Source organism: Mya arenaria, chromosome 8 (assembly GCF_026914265.1).
Source record: "Mya arenaria isolate MELC-2E11 chromosome 8, ASM2691426v1".
Taxonomy (NCBI): Eukaryota; Metazoa; Mollusca; class Bivalvia; order Myida; family Myidae; genus Mya; species Mya arenaria.
Genome location: NC_069129.1, coordinates 22361483 through 22383218, shown reverse-complemented (window position 1 = coordinate 22383218; position 21736 = coordinate 22361483). Strand labels below are relative to the sequence as shown.

Genomic DNA, 21736 nt, shown 5'->3' with positions numbered 1-21736 from the left:
TTTTAAAGATGAGTTTTTTACCTCTTCATCTGGCGTCTATTCGGCATACTCATCAAATTTAACTTTCGAGGCAGATGGTTTACTTTCATCGTTGTCCAAAAACATGGTCGGCTTTGTATTAGCTAAGTCATCATCATTGTCCAACATGGTCGGCTTTTTATCGACATTATTATCTGTAGTATGTGCCATTGTTTGTATAGGTTTGATTAGCTGAATGTTTAAATTTAGCAGTTAGAAATCCTTTTAGCAAACTAGGAGTTCTGGATATTAACCTTTCACGTGTCAACTTATTTCAAAATACTGCAGTTAGCCCAAAATTTTTTAATGCAGGCACAAAATTGAAATAGATGAGTGGACAAAAACATGGATTCTTCGAGGAGCAATACAAATAGCACCTTATTCTGACTGGCAAAACAAAGCTGGTTTTAACCCAAATTGTTAACATGGTTGTACTAGAACGTTAACACTGGCTATGACACGAAACTCATTACAAAATCATGAAACCATTTTCACATTTTAACAGTGACAATGTATTGACTAGTGACAATATATTGTCCTATTGGCAGAAAGCCAAAAACTCTGGATATACTAATTGTAGTCATGCCCCTCGTTTGGCTTAAATCACACAAAGTAGTTCTCCGCAGTGCTCTTGTTATTGCTGATGCAACCAGGACCATATATATAGTTCAAGTCTTCATCAATATATAGTACAAGACCTGTTTCACAAATGAAATGCTTATTACTTGGAGCGTAGCTATTACATGTACGTCATTGTAACAAGAACAGGTTGAATGCTGATGAAAGTGACGCCTTGATTCTCGCGTCGTCTAGGGTTCCAGCGAAGTAAAGGTATACTATTAATTGCTGATAAAAGGACGCCTTGATTCTCTTGGTTGTGCAAAATGACATCTTACAATTTATTACACACCAAATTTACATAGAATGAATTTATCAACCAGGTTGTTAATGTACAAATCTTATTATTCTGTACTTTTTTCATCATTTAATTCTGAAACTGTTTTGTTTAGAAGCATTTGAGTTCAAAACAATTACAGGACTCTATATAACGCACATAACTAACAAGGATAAAACATCCGCAATATTCACCATTTTATCCCTCAAGAGTTCAAAACGACAACAGTTCATATTTTCTATTTACACAATGAACCAACCGAGAGCATGTGAACACAATTTTCATCTTCATCCCAGCAAAAATTTACTGGTAAAATAACAGGTCATATTATATAACACAGAAAAACAGCCAATCTCAAGTAAACAGTCTAATGGTTGAGTCTGCCCCTGCAGAGAAAATCCAGGGTTGTGTCGGGTGGAACACACAGTCTAGGATGCCAACGTCTTTTTCTGGCGTATGTCCTCGCAACACCTTCACTGGTACAATCAATGGGTTCTGTAGCATATCACTGCAAAGACAGAATAGCTATTGAAGGCCAAAAAATATGCAAGTAGATATATATTATTACCGTAATGTATTTCTAAAACTGGAGAGGTATCATGTATGCATATTTGTATAATTTGTTCATGTCGGTATTTCGGCAATCTGTAAAACTACACACAAAAATGTCAATGTATGAAACATCATTTTTCTTTATGGCCTTCTGCGATTATTCTTGCATCAACCGTGGAGAAAAATCAGCATAAGAAGATAAACATTATGTAGAAAAACTTACTTGTAGACCATTCCGTGACACACAATGATGGAGCAGTCATCACTGACAGAGGCAAACAGCGGGTAACGACGGTGATAACACACTTGACGAATCGCCTTCTTGTGGTGTCTACAAATCAAAGAAATTACAATAGACATGTGCATAATGGAGCAGTTATTGCTGATGGAGGAAAATATGTGTTGCCACTATGGTAACACACAGGACGAAAGACCTTTTAGTGTTACCTAAGTTTATTCAATTTACTTTGTAAACCTTCTTTCTAAGCCATTTGAGGTTATAAAAATACACATATTTGTTATCTCTGTTTATTGTAGAACAGGTTATTTGTGACAGATACAACACCCTTTTACATTTTTGGTATAGCAATAGCATTTATACAGCCAAGTTAAAATTTTGCTTTTCTGATTCTGAGTCTCTTTAAATACTCAGTCTTAAGACTTTAGTGACTATAAGTCCAGTGCAGTGGAAAAGCAATTGGAAAATAGCCAACACGTTGGCGGTTAATACTTAATATTTATATTGTCTGTTTCTGTAGAGAACCTGGTGTTTCTTTTAAATGAACTGACTGACCATTATGACATTGTTATTTTTTTTTCATTTCTGCAGAATGGCGTCTTTTAATTAACCAATGGTAAGTGAAGATTCGAATATGTCAACAGCACGGTGTTTGTCACCAGGCTCCACCTCTTTGGTACACCTTGAAGTTTTTCAAGACTATATTATTAAATTTCTACAAGATTTTTTAACTTTTTAAAACTTACTTGAGAGTCTGGTACGGTTTGGTGGAAAGGTCCAGGTCAAACCAGCTCAACCTGCTATCATAGCTGCCAATTAACAGATTATCACCTAAAACAAGAAAAAAACTTAAAACTAAATTAAGAAATAAGTCTACATATCTAGGTCAATTTCTGTTTGTTTAAGAAAGGTATATGAAAATGCCACCATCTACAAAGTGAAATAAGTTTTAATGTTAATAAGTGTAAATAACTTTTACATAATGTACAAAATGACTAACTGCTGTATACAGCTCAATGTATTAAATTACATTTTGTCCCTTTGGAAACAACTCACTATTCTAATAAGTAGATTTTTGTTAATGGTCAAGCTAGCCTACCTTCAGGGTGCACTGCAAGACTGGACACCCACTTGCAGTTGGTCATCAGCTTCTTGCTCAGCTCTTGTTTCAGCAGATTGTAAACTCTCACAAACCTCTGTGTCTGGAAAGTCGATAGTAATGATTTTAACAGTATTCAAACAAATATTCAAACTCTTAGACTAACAAAGGACCTCGTATGGGGCATAATTTGACAATAACATTTAGGAGTTATGGGAATTACTTAACAAATGCATATTGTCCCTGGCGACGTGTGTACCAAGTTAAATAACTTAAGTCAACTTTTTAGTCCTGGCCAAAGAAAATGTTTTTGCACTATCAGGGGTTCTAACAACTGATAATTGTCAATCCAGAAAAATATCCTGAGGTCTGTTCCAGTATGGGAAAATCATGTTCAAAGCAGGGTACATGGACTAGCCCTTTCGTCTTTACTCATGGTAAAGATAGTGGAATGACCGAGACCAAAACGTATATACACAACTATTTCAATGCTAAACACATTACATGTATCATAGAGGTAGTTTAAATACAGATAAAAAAGATACCATATTGAGCATTTTACTGTATGTTGTTTAACGCAAACATCAAAGCTAGTAATAGTAAAACAGCTTACTGCAACAAACAGGAAAGGTCTCAGTGGATGGAATCTCACACACTGTACAATGCCCTTGGACTTGGAGAACGGGTTTTGTGAGCGTTTCCGTGACAACTTGTGTATAAGCACTGATCGCGATTGTCCTTGGGGCATTACCGTGGCGAAGTAGTCTCCCTTGGAATGCCATGTCACCTGGGAGACGTCCTGGAAAATAAGACAACACATAGTTAATATTCTACAAAGTGAATGCAATATCTCACAAAATGCTGCAAATATTTTTTGCCAAAGTTTGTTTTCTCAATAGCTTTTAAGAACAGTGGAACGTGGGAGTGAGGTCTTCTTTTGCTGCAGTGACCAGGGTATTTTGAGCAAACTCATTTGTCTGACATGGATGCCAATAACCAAACTCACAAGCACCCATGCTATGTTTATACTGATTATTTTTGGGCTGAAAGCTTATAGAATCTAGCTTTAGTCGATTTCCTGGGCAGAAACCAGTACTAGTTTTGAAAGGCCATTAACAAAATTCCTGATGAGACTTGAACCACATCTTATCAGGTGAGAAACAATTAACTTTTCGGCTAGACCACTCCCACCCTAAAATTGGTGTAAGTGAGTACCCTAATCACTGGGCAAAGCAAAATAAATACAAATTTACTTTCATTTTTTACTACGTCAACAGATGAACAGACTTACATGTCCGTGTGAGAGATTCAGTCGAAAGCCTGCTTCAAACTCTTTCCCTTCACACACGTTCCATGCAACAGGAACCTTGGCATCTGTAAAAGAAATATTTCAATAGTCAAGGCTGTTTTCTAAAAATATTTCTATGGTCGGTCAATGGCAAATTTCAAAATTTTTACATGGCCAATGGCAGTTTTATCTAAAATATTTCCTTGGTCAGTCAATGGAGTGTATTTGAAAAATCTTTTTCTTTTTTTAAAAACATCATATTGTTAATTGAAGTTAAAGTTGATGATCAAAATTATGAAGCTAAAACCTATTACAATGACACATCGGCATTTACAATACCAAAACTTCTTTTGACAAAAAAACTGACAAACTAAAAAGGGGCATAACCCAGATTTTCTAGTAGTGAAAATATCGAACACTTACAGGTTCCAACTCTATAATATCGCAACCTTACTGCTTTACGTACCTTGGTTGTCAACAGGCTGTGTCTGTTCCAGCATGGTGTCTGTATTGGACAGCTGGAGTTTATCACCGACCCCTGGATTCAGCAGCATTACGCTTCGGTCGCTGGTTAAAGACAATTTCAGTATAAACATGTTATGACGGCCCTTATGCATTTCTTTTATGGTTTGTATAAAACTCAAAGAGCAAACAAATTTTTTAAAGCCACTGGTTTATCCTTCATAACTTATCATATGAGCCTTAAGTTGAATGATTAAAATGTAAACACAAAAATACTGAATGTCTGGCGAGTATAAGCATAACTGAAAAATGGACTTATATGACATTTGAGACAACAAATCCATGGACTTGTATACATTCTGAAATAAATTGTTGAATGACTAACCTCACAACAGCAACCAGGCATACAGCAGGGTTTGGATTCCATGCTATACACTTGACTTTCCCTCCTCCATGGACAAGCGTCGTCTTCAAGCACCGGGCTGTTGAAACTTCCCAAACCCTAACAGTTCCATCGTCTCCACCGCTGGCTATCCATTGACCGCTAGGGTCAACTGTTACACAACGTACCATGCCTGTGTGTCCCTTGTAGATCTGTAGGACAGAAGTAAACATTCTTTAATAATTGCTTTACATTTAACATCGTACAAAAATTCTGGGGTCTGCGGCACATAAAAGATCATATCATTGGTGACACTGGTGACTCTTACGTGGACAAAATATGGAAACATAACGAGAATATGCTGCTTTTTTATGTATCATAATATCTTGCTGACTGTTTTGGTCAACAGTCACACAACATACTTAGACATTTGTAAATTCTTGGATTAGATATACCATGGTTGTACGTTTGTCAGGTTCATATCCACCCAAAATTCGCTGCCTGAAATGAACCATGCCCGTGTATGACCCTTGCATATGTTTTGTCAAGATAAGACCGAAAGTCTAAGATATGACCTTAGTTTCTGTTTGCTTCATTGTTTTGTATTTTGACTTACCATTCATATAAGCCTGACAATATATTCATTTTTTATGGTTTATTTTGACTTTTGTTTAAGTAAAAAATGATCAGGAGCTATCACAGGAATGTGGCAAATGACCCTAATTGGCCTTGTTGGCATGGTAAAATTAACCAACAGACCTGAAAGTGTAACTATGAACTCAGTGACGGGAGCACATGTGCAACACGCCACTCCATGCTTCTGTACTATTCTGTGAAGTTTGATTGAAATTCGAATCAATTTGGGTTTAGTTACAGCTGAGACTTGATGGTAACGAACAGACACAAACTAGAGATTGCTTTTTTTAAAAAGTGCTTGTCTCCCCTATTGTGTGGTCGTAGCTGAGGAAAAATAAATGATGGACATGAAATTTGTAATTTTGGACTGGAGACGAACCAACAGTGAAGTTTGGTTTATTCACCCGTATTAAATAGTGAAGAGAAAAAACTGTTGTTGATTAATCTTGGAAAATGTAAACTAAGTTTGCATAGTATGAAGTTCCTGGGCGCAAGCGTTATTTAATTATTGATCAGAAACCATTTTTCAGCTCAAGGTCATCATGACCTTGACCTTTGACCTACTGATCACAAAATCATTAAGGATCATCTATATGACCAAATTGCATACCAAGTTCTTGAGTGCAAGTGATCTTTAGTTAATGAGCGGTACCTGTTTCTTCACCTCAAGGTCACGGCAACCTTGACCTTTGACCTACTGATCTCAAAATCAATAGGGGTCATCTACTAGTCATGACCGACTAGCATACCAAATACGAAGTTCCTTGGTGCAAGTGTTCTTTATTAATTGAGCGGAAACAAAGTGTGACATACAGACTGACGGACTGACTGACTGACTAACGGACTGATCACAAAATCAAAAGGGGTCATCTACTAGTCATGATAAACTTGCATACCAAGTATGAAGTTCCTGGGTGCAAGCGTTCTTTAGTTACTGAGCGGTAACCGTTTCTTCACCTCAAGGTCACGGCGACCTTGACCTTTGACCTAGTGATCTCAAAATCAATTGGTGTTATCTACTAGTCATGACCAACTAACATACCAAGTATTAAGTTCCTGGGTACAAGCGTTCTTTATTTATTGAGCAGAAATCATTTTTAAGCATAAAGTCACCGCCAACATATTGTTTTTTTACCAGAAGGTTACCTTGACCTTTGACCTTTTGATCTCAAAATCAATAGGGGTCATCTACTGGTCATGAACAACTAGCATACAAAGTATGAGGTTCCTGGACTCAAAGGATCTTTAGTTATTGAGCGGAAACAGTTTCTACACCTCATGGTCACGGTGACCTTGACCTTTGACTTACGGATCTCAAAATCAATTGGTGTCATCTAATAGCCATGATCAACTAGCATACCAAGTATTAAGTTCCTGGGTACAAGCATTCTTTATTTATTGAGCAGAAACCATTTTTAAGCATAAGGTCACAGCCAACATATTGTTTTTTACTAGAAGGTAACCTTGACCTTTGACCTTTTGATCTCAAAATCAATAGGGGTCATCTAATGGTCATGAACAACTAGCATACCACGTATGATGTTCCTGGACCCAAAGGATCTTCAGTTATTGAGCGGAAACCGTTTCTTCACCTTTATTGAGAAGAAAACAAAGTGTGACGTACAGACTGACTGATGGTTAGGGCAAAAGCAATATGTCTCCTTATGAATGGAGGAGACATAATTACTGTGACTACAATATGACTCCCTTTGTGGGCATAGAAATTGACAAACTTACCAATGACTGTGTGGTAGGGAAAGGCTGAAGGTCTTTGGGTTTGGGCAGTTTGGGTATCAAATCTTCTGGATCAACATTCATCTGCAAAAACGTTAAAAAACATTTACAATAAGTTTAATCACAAGAGACATACATGTACATTTTTTGTTCATGCTTAAGAAGTCTTAACATTGACACTGTGTTTTAGTATCAGCAATTTGTTTTTACCGGGTATGTCTAATAATTCTCTAAAACAATTTTCACTAGGAAATTCTGGCTACTGTGTACTATATTTACCATGATTGCCTTAAGATAAAATAATCTTAATTGAAATTAGAAAATTCAGAAATTGTATATAAAAAGATCAGAGATCAAGCTAGAGGGAGACCTTTAAGGATGCAGGAGTCCCTAAACTATCAGACTTATGCTTCTTAGCAAAAGGATAAAGCAATGTTTAATGAATTTGGGTCCATCTTGTATTAATTTCATGCCAGATTAAGGTTTAAGATCAATCCCTGGAGATAAGTTTACAGAAATCCCAGTATTTCTCTATGGCACTTGCCCTCATTTTCCTCTGTCTTGGACACAGGTACAGATCCAGACATCGCTCAAACCTCTCCTGTATAAATGTTGAGTAACCAGGAACAGTTCGTAGGTTAGGAAACTTCTTGGGTATGAAGTTGACTCTTCTATCCTCTCGGTCTTTGTCTTTCCAACGCTCTTCCTGAAAGTATAATGAAAGTATAAATATAGTTAGAGTAAAAGTTACTCAAATTACACCAATCGGAGGAGCACACATATTTGTTTCTGGAAAAGGTCACTGAAAAAAAGATATAGATAATTTAGATAACATACTAGAATGCCAAAACAACCCCATCATTCCTGTGAAAACAATCCCATCTTCCCTGTGAATCTTTGTTGCAACAGATTTTGGATGTGTACTTCATGACAGTACATTTATTACCTTTTAACAGAAATTATTGTACTTGTAATTGCACATAGATACAAGTGTAAACATGTAATAAATGTTAAACATTTTCATTTAAGGTAATAGTTATATGGGACAAAGTATGCTTGCTTTTGCCCATTCTCCATTTAAAACTAAAAACTAAATAATGAGAAATTGTAGTTTAAAACATTTATTTCGAACAGTTTTTTGGTTACATATAGAGAGTGCAACCTTACTGAAGCATGTGCTCTTTAAAGCCATAACAAACCTCTTCTTTAGTGAGCAGATACTCTGGTGGAGGATTGTAGCTCTCTGCGTGCCCAGGCAGTGATGTCTTTGGCGCGGGGATATGCTGGCGGTATCGCTTGTTCATCTCAGACTGTAAATGAAAATGATTTAAATATTTTTCTTTTTGTTTAAGGTATTAAAACTATGTCATCAAACATTTACCAACTACTTTGAAGGGTTTAAAGAGAACCATGAAATAAATATTAATTTAAAGAAAGAAATCTACCCAAATGCAAATCTACCCAAATGCAAATCTATAACAAGAGAACTCAAGAGATAAGAATAATGCTTGTCCGTCTTTTACCATAAAAAGGGTTAACTCAACAGCTATTGAAGTCAGCAGTAAGGGCTTGTTTTACATGTGGGAATTGTCAGTTGAAACATGTGGTTCAAGTGTCGTCAGAATATCTTCAACAGTTTCTGAGTAAATCGCTAAGGCAACACTAAGGCTTTCATGCTTTTTGAAAATCAGATAAGCTGAAAATGCTTTTCCTCAATCTACAAAAATATTGTGCAATCTCGACTCACGTCATCGTCATCATTCCAGATCATGTAGAAATTTGGCTCGTCATCCTCCTCCTCATCTTTTTCATCATCTGGCTTGCTAGGTTTCATCCAGCCCATCTTCAGGGCATGCACCATCTGACCCACCTGTAAAAGAGAATGTTCAATATTATGTCACTGAAAAGAATAATACTCCCAGGTATTGCTTTCTCATCATACTTGTAGGCTTCCTCCAGTTCAACCTTTTTATTTCAACTTCTTTTATTTTTTGAGAAATGAATCTCATTTAGAACTACCTACCCTGATTTTCTATGAATTGGAGAGTATGAAACTCCCGTGTTGCTGGCAGTTGGATCAAAGATAATTTATCATTTCATTGAAAAATAAGTCAACCCATGACCAAGATACTTCCTGAGTACCAAATAAGAATTACCAACCTTGAGTTTTTCCCATTTGGAGGGTATAAAGCTCCTCTTGTGTTCGGGTTGGTTTGAAAGGGGGTGAATCATCACTTCACTGGAAAACCAGTCTACCCACGGCTGAAACACAGAATTAGATACACATTCAGATAATTCAAAAATACTGTTATGAATGTATTCATTATTTATGAAATGCTACCAAAAGAATAGTATCAAAACAAAAATAATGATTACAATAGCCGAACAGTAGTGTATAAGTTTGTATTTGTTCAGGTGTATGTTTGGTATCTTTTGGGGGACTTCCTGTCAAATATAAGTTCCAGGGGCCAGGCATCATAATATACTACATGTATGAAGGTCGCTCAAGCAAAAAAATAAAATGATTTGGTTAGGGTTACATTCGTTTCAAAAACAGGTAGGGTAGGTAGGCTTTTTATTTTTTTATTTTCCTTATTTAAACAAATCTAAAAAAAAATAAAAAAAATCAAAAGATTGGTACCAAAATATGCATGTATTCATTGTATTGTACATTATTTCTGAAAGTACAAAAAGGATACAGGGTATCCTAGGAGGCCCTTTAGAACAAAGATGGAAATTTTTATAACTAAATTAACATTTCATTCATTTTCACCTTTCAAGGAATTAGTTATGTTATGTGGTTATTACTTGAACATTTCAGCGAAAACATTGTTGGATACCTTCTTATCTATATAACTATGTAAAGAGTTATATATATTGTTTATTTAATCTCTGCTTCAAATAGCATTCTATGCCTCTTTCTGGATATTTAGTTAGAATCGGTAGAGTCAAAAGAACATGTTGATTTTGATGATAGCTAATATTTTTATTTGCAGATAATAGCCTGTTTGAATAAAAATATTCATATCTCTGCACCTTTGGTTAGGTTAAAATTTATGATGATAAACATGCATTATAAAATGACTCTCCTTCAATGTGATTATTCACAGCTATCAGATATCAACGAATGTATTTTACTTCCTTGTTAAGATTTGTTGACGCAAAAGCTTCAATACTGAAATCTTGCTTAAAGTTGTGACATTTAACAGAAATATTGCATGGAATACTCAAACTTTCTGGTTTAAAATGGCTTCAAAGCTCACTGGGTCCTTGAAAGGCTCAATGTCAATGGCATCTGATTTGATCCATGACTTTGTCTGCTCTCCGTGTCAAGAAGACAAGCTAAATACTGAAGCCAAGTATTTCTGTAGGGATTGCTCAAAGTACTACTGTGACCAATGCCTGACATTTCACTCCAAAATCCTGAAAAAGCATATTGTGTTGGGCTATGAGGATGTGGACAAATGGGGAGGGCGGGGCGACACCCTCATTTCATGTGACCTTCACTCTAGTAAGGTCATTGAACTTATGTGTGAGGACCACGCTGAGATGTGCTGCCAACTCTGTGTGACCTTGAATCACAGGTTTGTGATTTACTTAATATGATTCAAGAAGTCAGACAAAGTAATATTGGTAACAAGTTATTAAATCTTTGATAATTATAGGATTTATGTGGCCAAGATTAAGAGAAAAGCAAGTTGTTACTTCCTTAAACATAACTGATTGTTAAAAACCTTTGTAATGAGTCTAATCTTGTTTTATTTTCATTGTTTATGATTGTTGTAGAAGTCATAAATCAAATTAAATCTTAAACAGGTCCTCACTTACAACCAAATCTAATCAAAATGAGCTCTAACTAGGTCCACAGATATATAGATTGTGATCAAAATGAAAAGCAATAAGCAGGTGAAAAAGCAATAAGCAGGTGAAATAAGAATATAAATATAGTTTTCCATATTTGAGCATTAAGAATGATAACCTTGAATCATTATAACTTAATTAACAGTTGTAAGTGTGATATAAAGGAAATACCACAAAGATAATTCATCTTATACAACTGTTTCAGTCTGTCAGAAGTGTTAGACATAAATAGACGCCATATGATACACAATTGAACTCAAAGAGTTCAGGAAATAAATGTTAGAAAGCGAGCCTTTGGCAAACTAACTAACACAATTCATGGATGAGTTGAATAAAATTATGTATGATATGATGATGAGTGTCAGATTCTTTATATCACATGCTTTTCCAGTAGAAAATAGCAAGATCAACCTACCTATTTCACCTGTTCTAGTGATCATGAGCCAAATACAACAAAGCAACGCCATTTCCCTCGCTACATGCATTCCAGAAATGTTGTACCCGGAATGATACACAGAAACCACAGAAAAAATCTGATCGTTTAAATTATGTTAATACACAATAAAACGATATCCAGTAAGAATAACAAAAACAATATACTTAAACAAAATCTGATTCTCATATCTGGTAAAATAACATCATAATGTGTTATATGTTTATGACATCATTTCCTGTTTATACAAAGCAAGTACAGAAAATGTAATATTGTTCTCAAATAAACCCCTATCATAAATACAAAATGAGAATTTAAGGCATGACTTGCTAGAATATTGCAAATTTAAGCAATTATTTTTGCCAATTAATTTGTTTACAAACATGCGGAGTAAAACATTTTCTGACTAAAAAAGTGTTAAATTACACATGTGTAATACATAAAAATATGTGATGGCTAAATAAACTGCAAGCAGCAACCAAGGTATAGCTTGTAATCAATAATATTATTACATGTTATTGCTTTTGATGCATCATGGATTTGCTTTTTATAAAAATATATAAAGTTCTTTTGTGAAAAACAGTTTAGTTCGCAAGAAAATATAAACAAGAGATGTCACATGATAATATGTGACATATGCTCCAGATAGACCCAGTAGGACCGACTTTTGAGACTGCATATGGACAGATAGCCTTGATTATGTAACACATATGCATGATGACCTACCCTACCTTCTTATAAAGTAATGGAAATATTGATCTGTAACAAGAGCAATGTATGTTCAAGGAAATGACAAGTTCGAGTTCTTCAGTTATTGATGAAGAACAGATTTTAAGCTTGAGGTCACCTTAACCTTACCTTTCACCTACCGACCTCAAAATCAATATCACTGATCTGCTGGTCATTACCAACCTGTGTACCAAGTTTGAGGTATATGTGCTGCAAATTGATTTTCAGCTTGAGATCATCACAACCTTGACTTTTGTCTAACTGACATCAAAATCAATATGGTTAATATGCTGCTGTTTTCCAACCTACCCACCAATATTTTGAATACTGGGTCTTAGTTTCTTCGAATCTTTATCAAAAACAGATTTTCAGCTTCAGGTCTGCAAGATCTTGACCTTTAACTCATGACCTTTAAAATCAATAGTGTGCATCTGCGGCTCGTTACCAACCTGCCAACCAGGTTTGAGGTATATGGGCAACAGCCTTCCCCAGTTATTTATTGGAAAATAATTTACAGCTTGATGTCACCACTACCTTGACCATTGACCAATTGACCTAAAAATCATCTACTGGTCATTACATATCAAGGTGTATGTCTCTAGGCCTAAGCATAATTCAGTTATTGATCGGAAACCACTGGGACATTGGATGGACAGTCCGATTACTATTTGCAACTTCAGAGGCATAAACTATACCAAAAAGGTGTTGTATATCTGTGTAACGAAATATCAATTTGGCGTGGCCTTTAGAAAAGTTGAAAGGCACCAAGGCCATATCATGGAAAAACAAAGAGACAACAAAAACATATTCTTAGACAAAAACACTTGCACACACATAATAAGGTATAGACTATAGTTCAATCAATGGCCTGTTGATAAATATTTGGATTAACTTGTTTATCTTTTCACAGAAATCAAAGACTGTTCACACTTATAACTTCATTTTTGATTCTATGATATGTCCTCTCGTCACTAATTTTCTTTATTTCATTCTCTCTACAACAGGATGTGCAGAAGCATCAATTTGATCTCGGACCTGGCCAAGGGCATACACACGATGGCTTACTTCAAGCAGCTTCCATCTAAGGTTGCTAAGGTAACAACAAGTCTGAATCAGGTAAGAGAGGTCAGAAAGAAGAACCAATGCTCCTTGAAGACCTCTGGCAGGTCCATGCTGACAAAGATCAAGGACCTTAGGAAGAAACTGAACCAGCTGCTAGATGAGCTGGAGAAGAAGACAGTGGAACAGATGAACAGTGTCCTGGCTAACCTGGATGACACACTTCAGAATGACATCGACTCCTGCACAAGCATACACGACCAGCTGAAGGCCTTGATGGACACAATCCAAGCCCAGTGCAAGGACAATGAACCAAGCTCCTACATTGGTTTCAGGAAGTGTGAAAAGAAGATGGCAGAGGCCAAGAGCCTGCTCCAGGAGTTGTCAACCAAACCTGAACTGACTGCAACATTCAAGCCTGAAACCACAATTACACAACTACTGTCTGATTTTAACATACTGGGAAATGTCCAAGAAAACTTAGAAATAAAGATTGGTCATCAGCTGTCCGAAAATAAGTCTTCTAAACAGACTCATATCTCCAGGGTTTTCAAGACTGGGAAAAAATCAACATTCAATGTGAAAATCAAGCCAGAGACAAAAAACTGTTCTATCATTGGTATAACAGAACTTCCATCAGGAGAGATTGTTATTGCAGATGACCGCAACAACAGCGTTAAGGTATTGAACAGGGACTATAAGGTAATAGCCCAGTGTGATGTCCCTATAGAGCCCAAAGACATATGTCATATCAGTGGAAATCAGGTGGCTGTAGCAGTAAACTGGCCTGAAGATGTCACTCATGAGGTCCACTTTCTCACTGTGTCAGCTGGCACTATCACGATGACAAGAAAGTTCTCAGTTGACCATGACTGTGTGTCCATCAGGCACCATGAAGAACAGCTGTATGTGGGCTCCATAACAGCCCTGTACATCTACACCCACGCTGGCAAGCAAGTCAAGAAGATACTTGAAAACAGATCAGGAAGGCAGACAGTGATTCACTTTGCTTTGAACCAAGTTGGCAATAAGATCTACATTTGTAACTATTACGATCCCAAACTATTTACAATTGATATGAATGGCAGCATTGTAGCTACACTAAAGGATCCAGACATTAGTACAGCATGTGATGTACATGTGAGTGAGGACGGCCATGTGTTTGTGTGTTCATGGTACAACAACATGGTGGTACAGGTTGATCAGGAAGGCAAGAAGAAGCTGGCCACACTGGTCAGAAAAGAAGATGGTATCAACTGTCCAAAGGCAGCTTGGTACAGCCCATACACTGGCAGGCTCATTGTTGGGGGAAAGCAAGATAATATTCTGGTGGTGGAACTTCAGTAGAGAGACAGAGGGAAAAGGTCTACAGCATGAATCAGTTTTTAACAGAGATCTAGTTGATGATGTGCTGAATGGAAACACTGTTACACAGACATTCGATACAACCTAGTGACATTGTAATTATGTGTGCATTTTGTGTTTGACATTTTATTTTATAGATTATAGTTAGGCCACTACTTTTATATAAATTGGTTTACAAAACCGGCGTGTCTAATTTTCCGAAAAGTACAAAAAAAATAAAAAATGAATTTCACTTTTTTTCAAAATTATTTTCCCGACCGTATTGAGTTTGGTGCGAAAGGAAAATAAAACGAATTGATAAGAGTACGAATGCAGTAAGATCTCGACTGGTTTGTTGTTCCGTAGCCGTATTCGCCAATTTATATTGATAGCATGTGAGCCAGTCAACTGTTATGGCAGTGCCGTTGGTAATGGCGGAATTGACGATAGCAGTCATTCTTTGTATGGCATAATTAATTAAAATATGCAGGAGTTGTTAAACTAACAATAGCAATAAACATTGGCAAATTTAACAGCCAACACAAACAATAACTGTCACGTGGTTGTTGTTTTTCACCGCCAATTTAGGTCATGAAAATATTGTTGTTTATAGATGAACAAGAGATGTTTGTCAAACATTATGCCCCCCCCCCCCCTGAGCGCCATGTTGTCAGGATTTTATGGACAATTGAATGAAATTTGCATGGACCAAAATGACAGCTGATTTGTCACTGACATTGGATGCCGTTAAGGTAGTTTTAGGATTATGACCATTCAAAGTGTGAGAATAGAGTGTGTTATGACCATGACCTTTGACTCTATGACCTCAAAATCCAGGAATCAGCTGGTCACCAAAAATCTATATGTCAAGTTTGAGGGCCATGGGTGCAGGCATTGACAAGTTTTCACACAGACAAGCTTTTTTCGTTCAAGGTCACCGTGAAAATCATAAGGGGTCATCTACAGGCCAGACGCAACTCCAAGACAAGTTTGAGAGCCATGGGTGCAGGCTTTGTCGAGTTATCACTCGAAACATTTTCGCACTCAAAATTACTGTGAACTTGACCTTTGACCTGATGACTCCTAAATTCAAGGTCATCTTCCATGTCAAGTTTGATGATCATAGGTTCGGGCATTGTTGAGATATCACTGGGAGAAGATTTGTTAACTTTTTTAGCGTTAAAGGTTACTGTGACCCTGACCTTGCCCGATGACCCCCAAAGTCAAGAGGGGTCATCTACTGGTCAGGCCGAACCTTCATGTTAAGTTTGATGACCATACGTCCAGAAATTGTTGATTTTGTTTTCAAGGTCACTGTGACCTTGACCTTGGCCCTATGACCCCCAAAGTCAAGAGGGGTCATCTACTGGTCAGGCCCAACCTTCATGTCAAGTTTGATGACCATAGGTTCAGGAATTATCAAGTTTGCTTTCAAGGTCACTGTGACCTTGACCTTTGACCCCCGAGAATCAATAGGGGTCATCTACTGGTCGGGCCAAACCTCCAAGTCAAGTTTGAGGGCCATGGGTGCAAGTATTGTTGAGTTATCACTCGGACAACCTTTTATCATTCAAGGTATTTTTGACCTTGACCTTTGGCCCAATGACCCCCCCCCCAAAAAAAAAAACAACAACAACAATAGGAGTCATCTACTGGTCAGGCCAAACCTCCAAGTCCAGTATGAGGGCCATGGGTGCAGGCATTGTCGAGTTTTGACTCGGACAACCTTTTACCATTCAATATCACTGTGACCTTGACCTTTGGCCCGATGACCCCCAGAAACAATAGACGTCATCTACTGGTCAGGCCCAACTTCCATATCAAGTTTGATGAACATAGATGTAGGCATTGTTGAGTTATCACTCGGACAAGCTTTAAAATTATTTTACCATTAAAGGTCACTGTGACCTTGACCTTTGACCCGATGAGCCCTAAAATCAATAGGGGTTATCTACTGGCCAGGCCCAACCTTCATGTCAAGTTTGATGACCATACGTTCAGGCATTGTTGAGTTATCAGTCGGACAAGCTTTGGTCTACCGACGGACCGACCGACCGACATGTGCAAAGCAAAGTGTTTGGTGAACATCCCATGGTAAATATCCCGGTCCGAAAATACACAGACTTAGCATGGATCGGGTTAAACACAACTAGGACCCCGCGTAATAAGGGATATTAAAACTCAAATCTAGGTCTAGTTTGGTTTTTAGTTTTTCAGGAATTGTTTTCACAATATTAAAGCTCAAATGTCTTCATAAAATGTTACTTCCTTATTTGGTAATTATTTCACTTTATTGACATTTTCCAATATTGAAATAACTGAAACAATGTTTAGAAAATGTAATGTATTGTTTTAATACAGTGCAATTTTTTGTGTATTTTAATGCGTGAAATCCGCCTTCTCTTTTTTTCAATTTAATATTGATCAGTTTTTAAGTGTTCTGCATTCACTTTTGCTTTAGCATACCCTTAAAGATAAACAAATGTCTTGCTGAGTGATATTCAATGTATCTTTGATAAAAAGTGTAGTTTATACATGTAAACATGTTTTATAGTCAATTTCATTGATGTTTTATATGCACAGTATGTAAGATTTAAACTGTGTGTTTGATTAGAACTTTGAGTGTATTAAAACAGGCATTAATAGCAGTTTAAAAATTTAAAATGTTAAGTAAATGATATAAATTTTCAATGTTTTTATGTTGTTCTCTGATTTTCACCCTTAAAGAGTATGACTTTTTTTCTTCTTTTTTTTCCTTTTTTTTCGACCTCCCGCATACATGCCATATCTCCCGGCGGGGGATTTTTTTTCGATCCATCCCCCGGTCTCCCGGCGGGAGATAAAAATTATTATTTTTTTTAGAAATTTTACATCAGGCAATAATGACAAAGTAAGTGAAACCACAGTATGTGGGTGAAACTGTATGTAAAGAAACAACTCCACAAGGGTGAAATTCCAAAAGGAAACTTTTACAACAAGTGATCAATTAATTTGTAGTAATTATCAAAGGCAAAGAAATATTACTATTTTGGAAGGAAGAAATTAATAATATTTATTCTATACTCTTATTGTCTGAAAGTCATCAAGCTGATAGAATTAAGCACATTTTTTTAAGACTTTGGAGGAAGGTAAATTTAATTTAATTGTCTCGAAAACATATTTTTCCAATGACATATTTTGTTCTGCAAGTGCATTACAGTATGACATGACAGTGTATCATAAGAATATGATAAATCATGACATAAAATAATTCTGTATAATGAAAAAGTTAAGAGGTTTTCAAAGCAAACTATATGTGAATACATTTTTTCGTACTTGCGTCTAAAAATACTTTAAAATTTCGCCAACTTAGACCTGCTAAAAAAATCCCCCTGAATACAACCAAAATCCCCCTGAATTTTCAGCCTTTTGAACAAATCCCCCTGAATGGTCTCCAGAAAATATGGCATGTATGCACCCGGTGGACATTTTTTCCAAAAATTCTTGAAAACTAAAAAATAAAAAAGGAGTGGCCTTAGCTATAAAAAATGTAATTTAATTGATGTTATTGGAGAAGGACTCATTTAATGGTGATAATAGGATATATATACAAAATGATCAGGATCAAGTGAATTTTCATATTATGATCATCTTTTAACAATAACTAATCATGTGTATTTTTATCCTTTATTAATCAAATTAATCATTATGTTATATAAAACTGGGACATTTCATATGAACTATGTATTCCAATAAACTGGACACCTAAGTCATACTCAAATGAGTCTATAAATTAAATATTTTAACACAAACAAGAACATATTTTATTATGAACATATATATGAAACAGAGAGAATGCCAACACTTGCTTGTTTTTTTTTTATTCTTCCAAGGCGCATCAAATGCAATCCCGTGGAAGTCCTCCATAAACTCTTCCTACATACCAAGTAAGGTCAAGATATGTCAACCCTAACTAAAGTAATTAAGTTTCAACTGTTTTTTTCTATTTTAAGTAACAGCGACCTTGACCTTTGAGGGCTCAAATGCAATCCCTTTGAAGTCCTCAATAAACTCTCCCTCCAAGTTTTGTCAAGATATGTCAACCCTAACTAAAGTTAATCATTTCTACTTTTAGTAACAGTAACCTTGACCTTGACAAAAGAGGCCCCAAAAGCAATCCCATAAAAAGGTTCCATAAACTCTTCCTATGTACCAATTTCAGTCAAGATATGTCAATCCTAAGTTATTCAGTTTCAACTGTTTTTCTATTTTATTAACAGTGACTTTGACACTAGGGGCCCAAAACGGAATCCCATGAAAGGTATTCTTAATTTCTTCCTATAAATTAAGATTGGTCGAGATATGTCTACCCAAACTAAAGTAAATCAGTTTCATAGGTGTTTTTGAAACTGGCCGCCTGCCCTTTGAGCAACAACAAATGTCATTCTTTCGCTATGAGAAAACCTGATTAAAAACCTTCAAACAAAAGAAAAGAGTGTGATGAAGCCCTGAATAAACCACATACTTGTTCACTTGGAACTCGGATTCAATCAAACCTATTGTGAAGCAAAATCCTTAATTACTGAGGGCATGCGTGAATAATACTTTTCAACATCATGTCAATAACAAAACACAATTAGCAGTATGGTTTTGTGCCTTAATTCAACTCTCAAAATATTAAAGGGAAACTAGCTTACGTCATATAGTTCCTCATTAGCGAGTTTTTGATGTTTCTTTCTCTGTAGAATCTGTATCAACTCGACATCGTCCTTACTCAGCACAATGTTCTGACCAGTCAACTTGATAAAATAAAAGCATTTATGAGCTATCAGTCAGTGGAAAATGCACTTGCCCTAAGGGGAAAGGCAAGTAAATGCCAAGGGGCTTTTACTTAATGGCATTCATACAAAACAGAATGGACCGAGTAAGTTTCCGAGGTAGAAACAATATCAGGGCCCATGATAACGAACAGACTCAAGTCCGAGTCGAGGCTTACACGCAGAAAAGCATTTTTGCTCAATCACAAAAAACATCTTTACTCCATATTTTTGACAAAAATAAATGTAAAGAATTGGACAATTTTCAAAAGTAATGAAGCTCAGCAAATTTTATCATAAATTCTCAATTAGAAAAATATTTACAATGAACTGTAGTTTTGTATATTTACTTGCTGAGTCTGTCTTTGGATTTGAGACTGTATGTAATCATGGCTCCTTATGTCCTATTTGACAGACCAAGAGAGTCTAAGTATTGGCTTCAACTCCATTTTCCCCTCTAAACCATAAATGTACATAAGTATACATGCAGAGGTCACAAAAACCCGCCTGACCCACGAACCAAGTAAAATTTCAGTGGGTCTGATAAGAAAATTGCCAAGTTCTAAACAGACAAATAACAGAAAGAATAGAAAATGAGTTTTCAGCGTGTTAAAAGCTTCAAGTCTTTTGCATGGTCATTGTAACTTAAAATTAATATGTAATATCTGTTTACAATGAATTGTGTTTGAAAATAACCTTGAAACAAGGGAGACAATCCAAATCTGCCTACCAGTAGTTAGGATCATCAACGTTGTTCAGGAAGTCATCCAAGTTATCTCACTGCTGTGGCTTAACCAGGTGGCGTCCCTCAACATCGTAGCCAATGTGTTTGTAATTATTGTACCATTCCATCAGGATGTTACCCACGATGTTACGAATATCCTATTATAGAAATTAAAAACAGAATATTGAAAATTCTGTTGGAACAGTTAAAATTAAAACTTAAATGTGCAAATCCTTTTAAAGACTTTATCAAAGTCACTGTTGTTCTTTTTTATTATAAATCATACTAACACCTTTATGTAAGCATATTTTAGATAATTAGCTGTAAATAGCAGACATTAAACTCAACAAAAATAATCAAGGGTCAGTGTTTTAAACAACATATTTTACATTAAGATTGTGTTCACATACTCTGGCCTATACTTTGCTACACTTTCATGTCTTCATCGATATTTCTGTTAGCAACCTTCCTTAAACTTTATTTTTTTGGCCGATGACAGTTATTGAACAATTTCTACAATAGGTGACCCTGAAACTTATTTTGTTGAATGTTTCATTATACAAACAGTTGTAGTGCATAGTACAACTCTCGAGTTTGCAATGATAATTTAAAGTACAAACAACATACATGAATTACCATCTAATTTCTTTATGATAAGGAATTCAAAGAACAAATTTGTTATTATTAAATGCCTAATGACCTCATATTATTTTGATATCGTTTTAAAGGGTTTTGTGTGCAAAAAAAGAAAACCCCAAAAACGTGGGTTTTTTTTATAGCAAAACAGTTTTTTAGGACCGTCAAAGATTGCAAAATAGCTCAATACATTTTATTCCGATTAAATTTGAAATAAAGAACAAATATAAAAACTTGTAACTTAATATATACCCTGTTTTTGTTCATATATAATCAGTTATCAGCAATCATATATCTCCTAAATTATACCAAAATTATATGGGTCACCAGGCATCGAAAGGTTACATTAAGGTTAATAGAGCTATCAGAGAGCAAGCTGATCTTAATTTTAAATTATGTTTGATTTAGCAGAAAACAAGATCACATATAACAGACATCAGTAGCAATAAGACATTTTCACAATACATTTTCCTCGAAAAGTTTATCATTATATATATATGTTCAACGAGGTCCTTTTAAAGATGAGTTTTTTACCTCTTCATCTGGCGTCTATTCGGCATACTCATCAAAATTAACTTTCGAGGCAGATGGTTTACTTTAATCGTTGTCCAAAAACATGGTCGGCTTTGTATTAGCTAAGTCATCATCATTGTCCAGCATGATTGGCGTTTTATCGACATTAATATTTGGAGTATGTGCTATTATTTGTATATGTTTGATTGGCTGAATGTTTAAATTTAGAAGTTAGAAATCCTTTTATCAAAATAGGAGTTCTGGACATTAACCTTTAACTGACGTATTACGCATGTCAACTTATTTCAAAATACTGCAGTTGGTCCAAAAGATTTAA

At 35.8% G+C, this 21736-nt stretch overlaps 2 protein-coding genes across 2 annotated transcripts; one reads left to right on the top strand and one right to left on the bottom strand.

Moving 5' to 3' along the window:
- Nucleotides 1-1260: 1260 nt before the first annotated feature.
- LOC128244066 (ribosome biogenesis protein bop1-like) lies at nucleotides 1261-19742 on the bottom strand. Its single transcript, XM_052962082.1, has 15 exons — nucleotides 19680-19742; nucleotides 19407-19508; nucleotides 9465-9566; nucleotides 9052-9174; nucleotides 8504-8614; nucleotides 7849-8010; nucleotides 7308-7388; nucleotides 4938-5146; nucleotides 4557-4657; nucleotides 4094-4176; nucleotides 3416-3601; nucleotides 2803-2905; nucleotides 2450-2534; nucleotides 1689-1796; nucleotides 1261-1421 (listed from the first exon to the last, which is right to left on the bottom strand). The coding sequence occupies exons 1-15, from the start codon at nucleotides 19740-19742 to the stop codon at nucleotides 1268-1270; spliced, it is 1773 nt and encodes a 590-aa protein (XP_052818042.1). The 3' UTR covers nucleotides 1261-1267.
- Nucleotides 10451-14983, top strand: LOC128242338 (uncharacterized). The gene is made up of 2 exons (XM_052959448.1): nucleotides 10451-10888; nucleotides 13332-14983. Exons 1-2 carry the CDS (start codon nucleotides 10551-10553, stop codon nucleotides 14731-14733), a joined length of 1740 nt encoding a protein of 579 aa, XP_052815408.1. The 5' UTR covers nucleotides 10451-10550; the 3' UTR covers nucleotides 14734-14983.
- Nucleotides 19743-21736: the final 1994 nt, after the last annotated feature.

Bases quoted from the DNA above. Each gene is read 5' to 3' on its own strand.
- LOC128244066 (XM_052962082.1), bottom strand. From the start codon at position 19,742: ATGTTTTTTGTGATTGAGCAAAAATGCTTTTCTGCGTGTAAGCCTCGA. The intron at 7,389-7,848 runs GCAAGTGCCATA...ACGTTTTTGCAG, and splicing joins CAAGACAGAGGAAAATGAGG to ATGAATGTTGATCCAGAAGA. The intron at 1,422-1,688 runs GTAAGTTTTTCT...CTGTCTTTGCAG, and splicing joins TGTCACGGAATGGTCTACAA to TGATATGCTACAGAACCCAT.
- LOC128242338 (XM_052959448.1), top strand. From the start codon at position 10,551: ATGGCTTCAAAGCTCACTGGGTCCTTGAAAGGCTCAATGTCAATGGCA. The intron at 10,889-13,331 runs GTTTGTGATTTA...TCTCTACAACAG, and splicing joins TGTGTGACCTTGAATCACAG to GATGTGCAGAAGCATCAATT.